Source organism: Doryrhamphus excisus, chromosome 15, assembly GCF_030265055.1.
Source record: "Doryrhamphus excisus isolate RoL2022-K1 chromosome 15, RoL_Dexc_1.0, whole genome shotgun sequence".
Lineage (NCBI taxonomy): Eukaryota > Metazoa > Chordata > Actinopteri > Syngnathiformes > Syngnathidae > Doryrhamphus > Doryrhamphus excisus.
The window spans coordinates 2,940,076-2,958,781 of NC_080480.1; the positions used below are offsets into that span (position 1 = coordinate 2,940,076).

General features: G+C 37.3%; 1 protein-coding gene across 1 annotated transcript; it reads right to left on the reverse strand.

Moving 5' to 3' along the window:
* Nucleotides 1-18: 18 nt before the first annotated feature.
* On the reverse strand, nucleotides 19-10,246 carry nubp1 (nucleotide binding protein 1 (MinD homolog, E. coli)). Its single transcript, XM_058048365.1, has 11 exons — nucleotides 10,086-10,246; nucleotides 6,940-7,045; nucleotides 6,178-6,282; nucleotides 5,969-6,102; nucleotides 5,796-5,864; nucleotides 5,626-5,658; nucleotides 5,326-5,416; nucleotides 4,422-4,576; nucleotides 2,246-2,356; nucleotides 1,835-2,021; nucleotides 19-364 (listed from the first exon to the last, which is right to left on the reverse strand). Exons 2-11 carry the CDS (start codon nucleotides 6,968-6,970, stop codon nucleotides 312-314), a joined length of 969 nt encoding a protein of 322 aa, XP_057904348.1. The 5' UTR covers nucleotides 6,971-7,045; nucleotides 10,086-10,246; the 3' UTR covers nucleotides 19-311.
* Between the last annotated feature and the right edge of the window lie 8,460 nt (nucleotides 10,247-18,706).

Consider the following 18,706-nt stretch of genomic DNA (forward strand, 5'->3'; position numbering starts at 1 on the left):
ACATATAGAGTAGGTCAAGTCATATTTACACCTGATGTTCAGGGTTGAAAGCAATATTGCTACTTGCGCATATTCTGTAAGTATTGAAAAACCATCACACATGTTCATAAAGGTCAATCTCATGTTGCGTTCTATTCATTGTTCATGTTTTCCTGTATTCCAAAGTGCTGCCGCTACATTCAAATGAATTGTAACATGATCATTAATACGGAAAGTCATATTTTTGAATGTCTTTCCAATGTGCGTAGCTAGTTTTTATGAAATTCTGTGATGTCTTAGCTTTGGTCCAACAGGGTTGCATAACCGCGGCTTCAACCAGTGTTCTCCTCGTCTGTGGTATGTTTGGAACAGTAGTCCTTGACACCTGGTAGAGGGACATAAGATGATTAGATTTAGTGTTGCGTCGTTAAATTAAGCTTTTATTATTGTGTTTTTTTAAATTAATTTTAAAACTAGCCATTAGATGAAGTACTGGAAATTTCAGACACTCATGTTGACATTTTATATAAGTTATAAGTTACAGTTACTATGGTACCCGTTATGTCATTGTATGGCATTATTTAAAAAAACAAAACAAAAAAAAACCTTCAACTGTATTATAGAAAGCAGGAAGTGAACAAATGTAACAGTTACTGATTGTAAAAGTACCAGATGGAGGGGTAGGATTTAATAAGATTTGCTTCTTCCTACTCCTTTTGGACATGTGGAACTGTGAACTGATTATGGGATGGCACTCAATTGTAATCTGATGCATGTTCAAATGAAATTAAACCATTACCATTAATAATTACATAAAAATATTCCACATTAATTATCATTTATTTATTTAAATTAAATAAAATTAAAATAAATTAAAATTATATTCGGAAAGCAGGAAGTGAACAAATGTAACAGTTACAGATTGTAAAAGTACCAGATGGAGGGGTAGGATTTAATAAGCTTTGCTTCTTCCTACTCCTTTTGGACATGTGGAACTGTGAACTGATTATGGGATGCATTCAATTGTAATCTGATGCATGTTCAAATTAAATAAAACCATTACCATTAATAATTACATAAAAAATATTCCACATTGATTATCATGTATTTATTTAAATTAAATAAAATTAAAATAAATTAAAATTATATTCGGAAAGCAGGAAGTGAACAAATGTAACAGTTAGTGATTGTAAAAGTACAAGATGGAGGGGTAGGATTTAATAAGCTTTGCTTCTTCCTACTCCTTTTGGACATGTGGAACTGTGAACTGATTATGGGATGCATTCAATTGTAATCTGATGCATGTTCAAATGAAATTAAACCATTACCATTAATAATTACATAAAAATATTCCACATTAATTATCATTTATTTATTTAAATTAAATTAAATTAAAATAAATACAAATTATAATATGAAAGTAGGAAGTGAACAAATGTAACAGTTACTGATTGTTAAAGTACCAGATGGAGGGGTAGGATTTAATAAGCTCTGCTTCTTCCTATTCCTTTTGGACATGTGGAACTGGGAACTGATTATGGGATGGCACTCAATTGTAATCTGATGCATGTTCAAATGAAATTCAACCATTACCATATAAATTACTAATCTTTGCTGTAAATTTGGCCCTCAGAACAGGCCCTTGAACATCCCTGTCATATAGTAGCATGCAATTACTTTTACTATCTATTACTATAGGTATGACCAGTGATTTCTGATGCAACCATGTTTCTTCTGCTTCCCTTATTTGTTACTTCTTCTTTCACTGTCTGGTTGAAATTGCGGCGTAAAAAAAACGAGACACCGGCATGAGTACGGTATATGCAACTGCAAAGGTAAAACAGCGTAATGTCACCTTGCACAATCCTCTGGTAGACTTCAGCAGCAGGGGAGTCGGGGATTTGGTTTAGGAATGACCTGCCCTCGTCACAGCTTCTTGCTATCCGTGGGTCGAGCGGCACTTTGCCCAGCAGGGGCAGATTCAGGTCTGAACACATTTTCTCAGCGCCTCCGCTGGTGGGAGGGAAGATCTGCGATGTGTTCTAAAAAGGAGATTACAGTTCAATCCTGTGTATAGTCGATAGTAAGGCTTGCATTGCTCTGATTGAGACAGGAAGTACGGTTAAAATATTATTTTTCACAAGTGTAAAAATTATTTTGACAGGTTCCAGTTAAAAGAATAAAATCTGCAGACCTAGCCTGTCGGTGTTTAGTGTGTATACAAATACTATGTTTGTTTGCGGTCTTGTGTGTATCTCTCGGTGACCTTGCATTTGGGACACACAAAGCCGCTCATGTTTTCCACCACTCCGATGATCGGCAGTTTGACCTTCTGACAGAAGCGAATCTCCTTTCGGACATCTTGCAAGGACACTTCCTGGAGAGGAAGAGAGAGAGACAGAACGTGAAGGATCGATGTCACTTAAAAAATGTGTGCAGGAATCAAGAAAGAAGTTTTGCTCGGGTAAGTCTCATTTGTCCTGTGGTTTGATGCTTGCCTGTGGCGGAAGAAACAAATGGGGAAGTGATTCCACCCATGATATGAAATAGTAATAATAATGGCTTTATTTCATTTGAACATGCATCAGATTACAATTGAGTGCCATCCCATAATCAGTTCCCAGTTCCACATGTCCAAAAGGAGTACGGTTATATTTGTTCACTTCCTGCTTTCCTAATGTAATTTTGATTTATTTTAATTTTATTTAATTTAAATAAATACATGATAATTAATGTGGAATATTTTTATGTAATTATTAATGGTAATGGTTTAATTTCATTTGAACATGCATCAGATTACAATTGAGTGCCATCCCATAATCAGTTCCCAGTTCCACATGTCCAAAAGGAGTAGGAAGAAGCAAAGCTTATTAAATCCTACCCCTCCATCTGGTACTTTTACAATCAGTAACTGTTACATTTGTTCACTTCCTGCTTTTGTAATGTAATTTTGATTTATTTTAATTTTATTTAATTTAAATAAATAAATGATAATTAATGTGGGATATTTTTATGTAATTATTAATGGTAATGGTTTAATTTCATTTGAACATGCATCAGATTACAATTGAGTGCCATCCCATAATCAGTTCCCAGTTCCACATGTCCAAAAGGAGTACGGTTATATTTGTTCACTTCCTGCTTTCCTAATGTAATTTTGATTTATTTTAATTTTATTTAATTTAAATAAATACATGATAATTAATGTGGAATATTTTTATGTAATTATTAATGGTAATGGTTTAATTTCATTTGAACATGCATCAGATTACAATTGAGTGCCATCCCATAATCAGTTCCCAGTTCCACATGTCCAAAAGGAGTAGGAAGAAGCAAAGCGTATTAAATCCTACCCCTCCATCTGGTACTTTTACAATCAGTAACTGTTATATTTGTTCACTTCCTGCTTTCCTAATGTAATTTTGATTTATTTTTTATTTAATTTAATTTAAATAAATGATAATTAATGTGGAATATTTTTATGTAATAATTAATGGTAATGGTTTAATTTCATTTGAACATGCATCAGATTACAATTGAGTGCCATCCCATAATCAGTTCCCAGTTCCACATGTCCAAAAGGAGTAGGAAGAAGCAAAGCTTATTAAATCCTACCCCTCCATTTGGTACTTTTACAATCAGTAACGGTTATATTTGTTCACTTCCTGCTTTCCTAATGTAATTTTGATTTATTTTAATTGTATTTAATTTAAATAAATACATGATAATTAATGTGTTTTTATGTAATTCTTAATGGTTTTATTTCATTTGAACATGCATCAGAAGCAAAGCGTATTAAATCCTACCCCTCCATCTGGTACTTTTACAATCAGTAACTGTTACATTTGTTCACTTCCTGCTTTCCATAATACAGTTTAAGTTTTTTTTTTTTTTTTTTAAATAATGTACCTCGTACCGAAGTATGAGGTGATATGACCGTACAATGACATAATAGGTACCATAGTAAGTGTCAATATAGTGATATATATAGCACATCATGACTGGTTCAAGACTCTTCATCCTTGTATTTATCAAGGAGTCTAGTCTAAAATATGGTGGTTTCATTTCATTTCATCATTTGTTTGTTTCTTTTGACTTTTTTTTCTTGATTTCAGAGTCTTTTTGATTCGCACACTGATTTTGTATCAAGTAAAAATACACAAAAATGAAATAACTGCTGTTTATTTGTTGTGTATCGACAAGTACATGACTTGTTTACTTATACTGGCACAACTAACTGGATGCAACATGTACAGATGTTATAGATAAAAGTGCCATTTCATTATGACGCATGGTAAGTGCTCATTGAGGGTTTATGGTGAAATGGCGCCCCCTGCTGGTATGTCCTTTTTCCATGCCTGTTGCATTAAACGGCAAATAATGTTGTCTATTTGTATTGTATTTGTATTATGCTGGGACAACTCATGTGTGTGTGTGTGTACCTGCGGGGTGGTGATGATGACAGCCCCATCAACATGGGTGGAGCTTAGATACTGGACGATTGACAGGTGCTCGTCAGATGTTCCAGGGGGCGTGTCGACTATGAGGTAATCCAAGTCCCCCCAATCCACATCCCTCAGAAACTGCTTGATCATTCCTGAGAGGACAAATACGATCTAAAGCAGGGGTCTCAAACTTGCGGCCCGCGGGCCAAATGCGGCCCGCGAGCCGCTAGTTTGAGGCCCCCACCTTGATACCAAAGTTTAATGTTGAAATGACAGCTTAAAGCTGTGTGCACACCGGACACAATTAACATGATTTTGCCCCGCCCATACTGTTACCCTACCCTGTTTTGCTTTGGATTAGCAATTAAGCTAAAGGCTTATGACGCTGGGTACAAATAAATGCAGGTTTCTTACGTTTTTCTTATTTGCTGTTTTATTATTTTACTTATTTATTACTGATTGATTGATTTATTGTCTTTACTCTTAATTTGTTTATTTTTTTTATCTTATTTTGTGTATAGAAAAATAAAAATTAAGATATTTGAGAACAGTGGAATGTTTTATCAGATATTTTGGTGTGGAAAACCAGAACCAAAGTACTGAAAAAGTGTAGCGTATAGCAGAAGCAAAAGAATTGAAAATAGTTTTTTTATTGATTTTTTTTCAGTTTTTAATAAATGCGTTTTTGTTTTTTTTTAAAACCTGATGCGGCCCGGCTTCACCCAGAACCGAGCTCCGGTGGCCCCCAGGTAAATTGAGTTTGAGACCCCTGATCTAAAGGAAGTCGCCATGCCTGACTTTTCCCTTCTTTTTACCAAGGTCCATTGCTTATTCCCAATTGATTCCGATTCCGAGTGAATCCAAAATACAAATCTGTGCATATTAAGACTGTGTGATGTACCATTTTTCTTGGGGCCTCTCCAGATCACAGCATCATCAGGACTACCCAGCAGGAAGCCAATTGACATGACAGCCAAGTTGTCATCCACATACTGAAAAATCATCACATTACATTTTATTTGTTTAAAACTAAGCACATATATTCTAATAAAATCCAAAAGATAAAACATCAGACACCATCAGAGAGGTAATAATTCACATCTTTTGTATTTATTTCACTCGGCAATGTGTGAAAACCGAGTAAAATAATCGACTATGGGTATTTTACTAATGAAACATAACATCTTTTCAACTGACTCACCACAGGGGACCAGCCTGAGTTGCTCTGATGTACCTGTTGAACAGGGAAATAGATTACTCGCATGTTTCATCAACAGAAATAATAGAATGATTGAAATTAAAATCACAACTGAAACACACAATGGTGTCAAAACAACAAAATATATCTGTGTTCATATCAAATTTCCTTACTTGCTCTCCCTCCAGCCCCATCATTCTCGGAATGGACGGGCCACAAATGTCTATATCCAACAGGGCTACCTAAAATTGAATAAGATAAAAAAAAAGTGGGAATATCAGCAAAATTTTTGAATGCGCACTTTAATTACTATAACATGTTCATAAAAGAAAACCAAAAATATGACCTCATTGGTGACATCGCTTGCCAAAGCGTGAGCCAGGTGAGCACTGAATGTACTCTTCCCCACGCCTCCCTTTCCGGATAGGACAAGGATCTTGTGTTTGACGGTAGACAGCTTTTCTCCGATTTCCTTAATGGCTGCAGACACCACAGGATGTATGAAGACAAGACAGGATGCTTGCGTGTTCATAGAACATTATTGAAGTACTGTACCCGGGTCTGGGGCCTTGGTGGCTCCAGAAGCACATAGTTTTTGGTTGGGGCAGCCTTGGCATGATGAAGACTTTCCTGCCTGTTCGCTCCTTGTACCTGGACAGTCTGAAAGGATGAGACAAGGCGAACCTTCAGCCTTAATAGTGTAGCGGGAAAAGTATAGGGCTAGTAAAGTTGCTCTTTTTGGACAAAAAAAGATGCGTGGGATCCATTTATTAACACGACAAAACTGGCAACAAAAAAAACAACACAAACCTCCCTACTACAGTCGCACTTCCATGACGTCATAAATTAATTTACACCAAATTAAACTGTTACTATATAAATTATTTCATTTCTTAAACAATACATAATTCCAGACAAGAAGGCAATTAATTTAGCTAAATTAAATATTAAATTGAATATTATTTTTACATGGTCACACAGTGGTTCTTATCAAACAACACTAGCTTGAGTTCGAATGCTGCGTCACTTTGGTTCAACTACTTTTCTGTGTTGTATCATTCCATTAAACATAGCCTCACCTACAAAGTTAATATAAAATGAATAGCTGCCTAAATATAGTTAATTAAAAATGTAAGTTCAAATGTTAAAATTGACAGGAAATTATGGGGTAAAACTGTGACGCAGTTGACAAAGAAAACGCGCCATAAGACAGAACTACGCCGTAAATTATTTCGAAACATCAAATACCACACAATAATTTACAATTTGTCTTTTTAACAAATAATTCAGTGTTAATTTAAAAGTTTAAAAACTCACGCTCATTCGCATCTTTTGGTACGTCGTCCATTTTGTGTCCAACTATTAAAGTCGTCCCCTTTTCTCTTCGAAGGTTCCGGGTGTCGTTTCTTCACGTGAGGTTTGCCTTAAGAATATTACATAAGAACATTAATATAATTCACTTTAACTGGGATTATTAATGATTTTTAATGTAGATATATATTTTTGTTGTTGTACTGTCTCTAATATATCAGTAAAATTTAGTAAACATGGAGTGTCACGACATCAGTCGCTGAACAATAATAACCAACGAGAACGCCGTTCCCCTTTTTGTCCAGCAGGGGGTGCTGTTTATACAGTTATGTCGCAAGAAAAGTTATGTCGTTTACTACAATACATATTTTGATTTTAATTAATATATTTTTTTAACTGATGCATCTCAAATACTGCAAGTTCTTACATGTGCATTACATGTGGAAATGCTGACATGTAATACTCATTATTATCGTGTCAGCAATGTGATATTATTAGTAAACAGGTGATGTAATACAAAGTATGTGTAATTTTATACTGTGTTTTGAGATATTTTGCTTGTGTTGGCAATTAAGCACACAAACAAGAAATTATCCTTGCATACATACAATCCAGTCTTTTCATCCTTGCCAGGTTTACGCTCTGGAACTTTGAACACAACCCAATTTGCTCATCCGCAGAACCAGTTAGTCAATTACTCAGCAGTACATACTGTACGCTAGCCAATTTGTTATTGTCTGCTACCAAATTGGGAATTGCACTCTTGCCAGCGGATGCATCCTGCTGGGCCTGTCTTCCCATTATCTAGGTGTTTTTTTTTTATCACCGGCTTGGCTTTATTATTTATTTTATCTGTTTTTTTTAAAAACTGAACTTGACTTTTCTCTGGTGCTCCAGGCTCCTGTTGCATTTGAATGCAACAGCAGCATGAAAGCAGTAAAAATGGACATAAGTTGTGTAAAAGATGTATACACAGCGATGCAGGTAAAGCCAGAGGTGTCATTAGGAGTGTAAGTCATCCCTCCAGGCTACATAGGAATCCAAACAGCAGTGGGACTTTTCTTTTGTGGGGAGGGTATATTTAACAAAAGAGAGAATCTTCTTAATAAAGATAATACTGTACTGCTGTGATACATAACTATAACTATGCAATAATGCAGTGGAATTGAATGCACTTTTTCATGACGTTGCACGAAATGTGACAAACGTACATTAGTGAGGTATAAAATGAAGTCAAATCCCTCGCTAAAGGGCTCCCTTTCGGGTATATTTTACTGGTGCTGTGTTGACACTACAATGCACACACCCTATGGTAGTGTGTATGCTTCAATACTCAGTTACAGTTACATTTTAGACCATATATTGATGTTGTGCATTAGTACAATATGAAGTACAATATATCCAAATTTTATCTAGAATTATTTTTAAGTTCCTATTTAATCATAAATAAAATATAATATGTAAAATATAATATAATATGTAGTACCTACATATCATTTTTGTATATTATATATACATATTTTGTATATTAAAAATATTATATTCCAAAGTATTTTTTAATTATTATTTTGTATTATTGTTATTTATTATTTTAAAAAATAAATACAGTATTTTCTGCACTATAAGTCGCTCCGGAATATAAGTCGCACAAGGCCAAAAATGCATAATTAGGTAATACATAAGTCGCACTGGAGTATAAGTCGCATTTTTTGTGTGTTTATTAATTTATTTTTCAAACTACTTGACCAAAACAGACATTACGTCCTCTTGGAAGGCAAGTTCTAACAATAATAAAATAATATAGAACATGCTAATAGGTGTAAGATATGCTAACATAATTATAGTTATTCAGCTACACAAAAAATAAACGTAAACAGAAAATGTGTGCAGTGTCGCTCTGGAGTATAAGTCCCAGGAACAGCCAACCTATGAAAAAAAAGTGTGACTTATAGTTCGGAAAATACGGTAAATAAAACCAAAAATCAAGCAGTTGATGTGTTCACAAATGCAAATTAAAAAAAAATGTTTTAAAACTCCTAAAATCAAACAGAAATATATTGGAACCTTGGTTAGCATACATTCCGGTTAGTGTGTCTTTTTTGGTTAACATGAAAAATCTTGCCTCAGTTTGCATACATTTTGCGATTAGCATACAATATGATGTCTTTCTGTATTATTAACACACTGCATGAGTCCGACTGTTTTTTTTCATGTAATTAATTAATTAAAATTATGATATGTAGCCCATATATCATATCATATTAGCTCCACAATAATCCCACAATAAAATTTTGTGAGATCACTCAAACTGTCAAATGTGGTGCAAACATTACAGGAACATTACTGACACCTAGTGACCAAGTGTAGAATACCACATACTATAACTACGTCTTTCAATGCATCTTCCGAATGCCTTAGATTTGTATTTTAGTTCAGTGTTTTTATGTTTGGAAATTCTTAACCCAGGCAAAAAAAATTTGAAAACTGTTTAAATATGTGCATGTGTCAAAAACTTGATGTTCAGAGTGACAGGAAGTGATGTTTGTGAGGAAGTGAGCAAAGAAAAATAAGGAATCCTAGCTCCATGTTCTCAGTGCCGACCAATAATCTTTTCCATGTGTGTTTTGTAAGCTTCAAAGTAACCCATCTAAATATCGATGCACCCCCCCAACCCCCCCTTTGACTTATACATACTCTGCTATCATGGCGTTAAATACCGAGTCAATGAAGACACATTCTGTCCATTCAGCAAGAGGACCGCAGTCGCACATCCTATTGGACTCAGGACAGACTTTGGTCACAGGGTTACTCAGCAAAAAAGTTAAGCCTTGGCTTCATGAGCGCATCCAGGCCTTAGCACTCTGTAAGCATTAGCATGGAGACTTTGCGGGTCTATTTTCTTTATGCCTGGCTGGAGATGACACTCAACCAAGGAAAAAAAAAAGAGTAATAAAAGTATTTTTTGGTGCAGGAAAAGGAAGAAAGGACATTTCCTGGTAAACATGCAACAGGGAAGTATGTTTGCCCCACGGTTGGCATTCAATTCAGGGTGTACTCCGTCTCTAATCCAAAAAATTCATGCATATCGATGATGATCGATGTTGAAAATCAAGTACACACGTCATAGTTCAAGCTAGGTACTGAGTACCTACCCCGGAAATCCAGGACTTAAGGGGAGAATCCCAGGGAACTCTTGTTTGGGGATGGCCACCCACTCCTTGGGTCGCCAATGGGGTTCCGTCGTCACTGTTTCCGCTCCTTGGGCTTGGCGTTGGGCTTGGGCCTCGCAACCAAAAATCATGAACCAGTCGTTTGTTATAAAACTCCTAAAATCAAACAGAAATACAATGGAACCTTGGTTAGCATACATCTCGGTGAGTGTGTTTTTTTGGTTAACATGGAAAATCTTGCCTCAGTTTGCGTACATTTTGCGGTCCAACTGTGTTCTTCATGTAATTTAAAGACACAATGTGGCAGCGAGATCAACACGGACACCACCTTCTTGTTTTGCTATGAGTTAGTTCTTGAATTCACGGTAAAACACAAAGGTGGTTTATGTTTTTACTACTATCTTTTAACCGCTACATTGTGTTTCTCCGGCAACAATCATGTCGTCAATGAAGGTAAAAGTTATCTTAAATGTTCATTCATAATTTTTATGCATTTTAAATTGTTAAAACTATAACTACTTGGGCTTGGCATTGCGCAACCAAAATGATTAAGCAGTCATTTGTTATAAAACTCCTAAAATCGAAACAGAAATACAATGGAACCTTGGTTAGCATACATCTCGGTGAGTGTGTTTTTTTTGGTTAACATGGAAAATCTTGCCTCGGTTTGCGTACATTTTGCGGTTAGCATACAATATGGTGTCCTGCCGTATTATTAATACACTGCATGAGTCCAACCGTGTTCTTAATGTAATTTAAAAACATCCTTATTAACAAAAATAACAACTTGCTAATAAGTAGAAACAGGAATCGGAAGTTCTATGCTATAAATAACACAGCACACAAAGCACGTTTCTATAGTTTTACATTCATAAAACAATACTAATTGCATATAAATGATAAATAAATGAACATTTAAGAAATGTTATTATTGCCAAAACCACAATGTGGCAGCGAGATCAACACGGACACCACCTTCTTGTTTTGCCATGAGTTAGTTCTTGAATTCACGGTAAAACACAAAGGTGGTTTATCTTTTTACTACTATTCATTCATTTTCTACCGCTTATCCTCACAAGGGTCGCGGGGGTGCTGGAGCCTATCCCAGCTGTCTGCGGACGAGAGGCGGGGTACACCCTGGACTGGTGGCCAGCCAATCACAGGGCACATATAGACAAACAACCATTCACACTCACATTCATACCTTATGGACAATTTGGAGTCGCTAATTAAACTAGCATGTTTTTTTTGGAATGTGGGAGGAAACCGGAGTACCCGGAGAAAACCCACGCATGCACGGGGAGAACATGCAAACTCCACACAGAGATGGCCGAGGGTGGAATTGAACACTGGTCTCCTCCCTTATTTTTTAATTTAAATTTATTTTAACCACAACATTGTGTTTCTGGCAACAATCACGTCTTCAATGAAAGTAAAAGTTACCATAAATGTTCATTTATTATTTATATGCATTTTGAATTGTTAATATAATTATATTAAAATTATAAATAATTAAATAAATATATAAATATAATAAATAAAATAAAAACATAAATAAATATATATATTATAAATAAATATAAATAAAAAAATATATAATTATAAATTATAACTACTTCTAGACGTACTTGCTATGTCCATCCTTCTCCATCCACCATTCAAAGTCCTCCATCCATTCCTCCTGCTCGTACTATTTCACTCACATGAAATTCCCAGCTGCCCCAGCCATGCGGGGTCGCAGCCTTTGAGATAATTTTAACTATTTTTAACTGCACCTTGTTCCCGGAGTGCAAGCTTTTAAAGGCTGCAAACTGGAGACCATCAAAATGTCCCCATATTGATGTCCACTGAGCGTGAGAATCTCTGGCGGGTTCCTTGAAAACAACATCCAGGTGAATGCGATGTATCTTCAGTGCATTTGAATACCGGACACCATGTGCACCAACACGCGTGTTACCCATGTGGAAAAATACATGGAGATGCTTCTGAGAGTTATTTACGGTCAAGCAGCTGCTAAAGGAATCCTGGACATCAACGTTGTCTTCATGTGTCCTTCAAAGAGCTTCTACTTCGTGTTTTGCAGGATTGTATTTTTCTTTTAGCGTCATGTCACAATTCCCGGTGCTGCTGTAGTCACACAGAATGATCCCGACATTCCTTAATCTAAGAATCAAACAAGAGTTGGACTGGATTCTTTATCTTACCTTGCTTGTCAATCAATGTAGCTGATTGATGGATATTTGTCAGAACCAGGGGCGTCACAGGATAGGTTCTGGAGATACACAGGATATGAATGAATGTAGTAGACATTTTAAAAAATTCCAAAAAACAAATAAGGAACAAAAAACGGGATATAATTTTCCCACTTTTGGACAGATTTAGTAGAAATACTCAATTGTTTTAGGCCACCATTAAATGTACACAAGTACACACAATCTACACTGCAAAATGGCTGCACAAGCTTTGCAACCATTCTGTCCAGTGGACAGTAATCAATTATATAACAATCATTATTAGATTATTAATTAGCCTATTATTATTACTATCATTATTATTATTCTTCTGATTATTACTACTACTAGTAGTAGTAGGCTAGTATTAGCCTGCTTATTGGCTTGCTTATTAGCCTGGTTTTGCCCTATGACATGAAATTTGTCAGAGATTTTTTTTGGTAAAAAAAAAAAAATAATAAAAAAAATAATAAATTTTTGTAAAAAAAAATCTATAAAAAAATCAATTTTAAAAAATAAATAAAAAAATAAATAAAAAATATCAAATTATTTATGTTGAAAAAAAGGACTCGGCTGCACGGCGGTCGAGTGGTTAGCGCGCACACCTCACAGCTAGGAGACCCGAGTTCAATCCCACCCTCGGCCATCTCTGTGTGGAGTTTGCATGTTCTCCCCGTGCATGCGTGGGTTTTCTCCGGGTACTCCGGTTTCCTCCCACATTCCAAAAAAAACATGCTAGGTTAATTAGCGACTCCAAATTGTCCATAGGTATGAATGTGAGTGTGAATGGTTGTTTGTCTATATGTGCCCTGTGATTGGCTGGCCACCAGTCCAGGGTGTACCCCGCCTCTCGCCCCGAAGAAGACAGCTGGAATAGGCTCCAGCACCCCCTGCGACCCTCGTGAGGAAAAGCAGTAGAAAATGAATGAATGAATGATTACTATCATTATTATTATTATTCTGATTATTACTACTACTAGTAGTAGTAGGCTAGTATTAGCCTGCTTATTGGCTTGCTTATTAGCCTGCTTTTGCCCTATTATATGAAATTTGTCAGAGATTTTTTTTTGTAAAAATAAAAAAATAAAAAGAAAATAAAAAAATAATTAAAAAAATAATTAAAAAATAATAATAATAAAAAATAAAATCAATAAAAATCAATAAAAATATTTTCAAAAAATTGTTTTAAATCAATAAAAAATATCAAATTATTTAAAATAGGCATAATGACATAATGACTGGTCAGAACCACAGTATTTATTATTTTAAGATGTGTAGTGAAGCCTGTTTTTTCGCCGCGATGGACCGCTGATGCAGAGTCCTTGCTTGTAATGTAACATGTGAGCGCCTTCTACCGTTTAGGGTTGCGAGCACGATGCCACTTTAAGGTGGTCATAAAGATGGCATCCTGACACGGCGTCGCCATGAACAGCCTGCATGTACTGTACGTGTAAATTCTTATGTGCTGGCTGACGGTGTGTGTGTGTGTGTGTGTGTGTGTGTGCTGTGGCAGTTAGGATGATGATAAAAATGCTCTTAGTTCCAAGGAAGGGAAGCATTTGTCTCCGTCTACTCTGTTTGTGTCAAGGAAGGAAGATTAGCCAGGCTTGCAGACTATTTGTGGTCACACTGCGGCAGTTACAAGTTCACACATCCATACTGTACACACACACACACACACACACACACACACACACACACACGGGTCTGAAGTCAAGGCTTGTTTAAACAACAAAGCGGTCCCCATCATCCGAAGCGCCCGAGGCCACAAAACCCCTCAGCACCGCTCTTACTAACAGGTTCAACCTCTCTGCCGCATATCAGGTGTCACGCTCTATACGTCACTATTGATGCATATCATTTTACTCTTATTGTTGCACATGTTCAGGTGAAAACAACAAGGTGCACACACCCATTCATCTTGAGGTGCTTTGGTTCCTTTTTTAGACTTTTCACCAAATTGGAGTACTCTGCTTTATGAAGCAATTTCAGTAGAAAACGTGTGTGAATGCTGACATGTAGAAATATCAGAGAAATGTGCTGGAGTCTATTCACAGACCGAGGATCGAACCAGCAACCACCACATTGGGACACTCTACAACCTGAGCTATGTCACCGAGTACAAAATAAGCAGAATGTTATATTGATTCATTCATTCATTTTCTACCGCTTATCCTCATGAAGGTCTTCGGGGCGAGAGGCGGGGTACACCCTGGACTGGTGGCCAGCCAATCACAGGGCACATATAGACAAACAACCATTCACACTCACATTCATACCTATGGACAATTTGGAGTCATCAATTAACCAAGCATGCATGTTGTTGAAATAATTTTACTTTATTTTAGTTTTATTGTGTGCGAGATTCATTGTTGTACGCCCCCCCCAAGTGCACATTCATTTTCTACTGCTTATCCTCACAAGGGTCACGGGGGGTGCTGGAGCCAGCCAATCACAGGGCACATATAGACAAACAACCATTCACACTCACATTTATATCTATGGGCAATTTGTTAATTGAATTAATTTCGCTAATTAACCTAGCATGTTTTTGGAATGTGGGAGGAAACCGGAGTACCCAGAGAAAATGCAAACTCCACACAGAGATGGCCGAGAGTGGGATTGAACACCGGTCTCCTAGCTTTGAGGTCTGCGCACTAACCACTCGACCACTGTGCAGCCCTTAATATTGAAATTGTCTATTCATTTTTGATGTCAATGAAAATATTGGATTATGGGAATTATTTTGGGAAAAGGACTGCACGGCGGTCGAGTGGTTAGCGTGCAGATGATTGTAGAAATGTATGAATAAGTTGAAGGATAAATAAAGTAAAATTATTCAAACAATTACTATTATCTTATCTTATATATCATCCATAAATTGATAATCATATTAATAATGGGCTTTTTCAACGAGAAATATATCGAATTTCTCAGCATGTTGCTTTACTAAATATCAAAGTGGACCTTGTGTCCTTTCGTTTTTCAGTATGTGGCCCCTGCTGGAAAAGGTTTGAGCACCCTTGTAGTGGAAGAATAAATATATGAATAAACAAATGATATTTTCCATGTGTATTTAATATAATGAACAAGTAATTTAGCTACGCTATATTGAAAAACGGAATAGGGCACCAGGCAATTACTTTTACAGGAAATGAAAATGCACGAAAATATGAAACAGGTCGTCACAGTTGGCTTTTCCGTGGGAATTTCTTTCCTTTCACACGGAAGAGCATTTGCGAGGTCAGATGTTGAGGTTTGAGATCAAGGTTTTTAATTTATATCCAATACATTTTTGGAGTCTTTTGGAACGAATATACATCCTAATGAATGTTTCAAGCAAGAGTAATTAGTGCCTTCTGTTGCCGCGGCGTTCCTTTCATGTACAGCGAGGGGGGGGGGGGGGGGCTCCTGCACGGCCATTAAACTTCATCTCCAGCAGTTGGAACATCTGGAAACGTGCCACACGAGCACACTATGAAGCAAACACATCTACGGGGCAGACAGGAAGCAGCCCCCCCCCCCCCCCCCCACCTCCTCTGTTCCTGTTTCTCAGCGCGTGCACGTGTGTGTTGGTGTGTGTTTGTGTGCACGTGAGCGACTACTTTCGGCATGGCCGGAAAAACAATACACAAAGAAACTAGTTAGAGGAGAACCGATGCAATATTAGTCAAAAATGACAAAAATATTGATAGTTATGATAAAGACGAGGTCAACTCGACAGAAAATGTGACATTGTGGAACAATGCTGGCAGTCAAACTGTTTCCTAGAACGCTTCCTCTCTCGTTTCCTTCCCTCTCTCCCATGTTGAGGGGGCCACACAGATAAATCTAAAAATACTGCCTGCATTAACAACACGAAAGCACACCTAAAATAGAATAAAAATGTTGAAAAAAAAAAAGACTCGGCTGCACGGTGGTCGAGTGGTTAGCACGCAGACCTCACAGCTTGGAGACCTGAGTTCAATTCCACCCTTGGCCATCTCTGTGTGGAGTTTGCATGTTCTCCCCGTGCATGCGTGGGTTTTCTCCGGGTACTCTGTTTTTTTTTAACATTATTAGAGCTCTCCAGACATGAGGTAGCACCCCTATAGTCACTTATACTACTATAATTCATTATTTATGACATTACACAACGCTTTTGCCTCGGCCCTCGGCCATCCACATGCTGTTTGTCTATATGTGCCCTGTGATTGGCTGGCCACCAGTCCAGAGTGTACCCCGCCTCTCACCTGAAGACAGGCGAGAAAATCCACTCATGCACGGGGAGAACATGCAAACTCCACACAGAGATGGCCGAGCGTGGAATTGAACTTGGGTCTCCAGCAAAAGAGTTGTGTAATGTCATAAATATTGAATTATAGGAGTGTATAAGTGACTATAGGGGTGCTACTTCATGTCTAGAGAGCTCTAATAATGTTAAAAAAACACATTTAGAAGGTTCATTCATTCATTAATTTTATAGCGCTTATCCCTACGAGGGTGGCGGGGGTGCTGGAGCCTATCCCAGCTGTCTTCAGGCGAGAGGCGGGGTACACCCTGGACTGGTGGCCAGCCAATCACAGGGCACATATAGACAAACAACCATTCACACTCACATTCATACCTATGGACAATTTGGAGTCGCTAATTAACCTAGCATGTTTTTGGAATGTGGGAGGAAACCGGAGTACCCGGAGAAAACCCACGCATGCACAGGGAGAACATGCAAACGCCCAAGGGTGGAATCGAACTCGGGTCTCCTAGCTGTGAGGCCTGCACGCTCAGGGTCGCCGACATTTTTAGGTTCACCATTTGACAATTTTGTTCTGTAACCTTCTTTGAATAAATTAAAAATGTCTGTCTTACTGCATCCACCCTCAGCAGCATTGACTGTTGTTTGGGTTTCCCAAGCTGAGGATCGGGACTCTTAACGGGACAATAGAAACGATGAACAAATAGAGAAGCTAAAATATTTTAATGTCTCCATTCAAAACTTGATCAGTCCGTTTAAGATTAAAGAGCATCTGCACATACTACTCATTTCCATGGTGGGATATTTGCATCCACACATTTTCATCCATTTGCCTATGCAAGGCAACAGGAGTAGGAGGAGCTAAAGATACTCGAACCAGAAGTGACCCACACACAGACACACAAGTGCTGCCTTAGAAAATCAACACTCTGATAACAACACACTGATCAATAATCGTCAATAAAGTACAACTGACACAATGACCATCGAGCAACACTTCAGTCAGTTAAAGATTTTAAAAACAGACCCGACCTGCGGCTGGAAACAGGAAATAACCAGCGTTTCCTGTGGCATCCATCACGACCATGTCAATGTTCTCGTAAAATATCACATCATCTTGCTTCTCATCTGCACATTATATACTTTAAAAAAAAAAAACCTTTTGGTCACATGGGCTAGTCATTTTTAAAGTAGGAAACGTGTACATGCACATGTACATACATGTTATTGTGTACATTAAGTACAAAATGTTTCATTCAAATCTTGAATAAAGCAATATTTGCTAATAAAGTTGAAAAAAAAATCAGTTCAAAACATTTGATTTTGTATATTATTCAATTTATGTTATGTTTATGTCAAGTTATGTTTCCATAGTGAGCCTCAATCCAACCTCGGTTAGCATACACCCCAGTTAGCATGTTTTTTTAGTTAACATTACACATTTTGCCTCGGTTTGTGTACATTTCTGGTTAGCATACATTGTTTTGTGGTGTTATCCAACATTGTTGACACATTTTTTAACACTAAACGTTCTTGTTAGCAGCCGATTAGCTTGCTAATACAGTACATGGACTCTGTCCCCTGTCTATGATGTCATCAGCTGTTGACACTGTAGTTATTTTTACTAACACAGTTACGCTGTTACGGTTATAGTTTTTCATTCATTCATTTTCTGCTGCTTTTTCCTCACGAGGGTCGCAGGGGGTGCTGGAGCCTATCCCAGCTGTCTTTTGGGCGAGAGGCGGGGTACACACTGGACTGGTTGCCAGCCAATCACAGGGCACATTTCGACAAACAACCATTCACACTCACATTCATACCTATGGAAAATTTGGAGTCGCCAATTAACCTAGCATGCATGTTGTTGGAATAATTTTTACTTTATTTTAGTTTTATTGTGTGCGAGACTCATTGTTGTACTTTGTGTAGAAAATGTTGAAATAGAATATTCCTGTTTTGTCCCTCCTCCTTTTATCCCAGCTGTCTTCGGACGAGAGGCGGGGTACACCCTGGACTGGTGGCCAGCCAATCACAGGGCACATATAGACAAACAACCATTCACACTCACATTCATACCTATGGAATAATTTGGAGTCGCTAATTAACCTAGCATGTTTTTGGAATGTGGGAGGAAACCG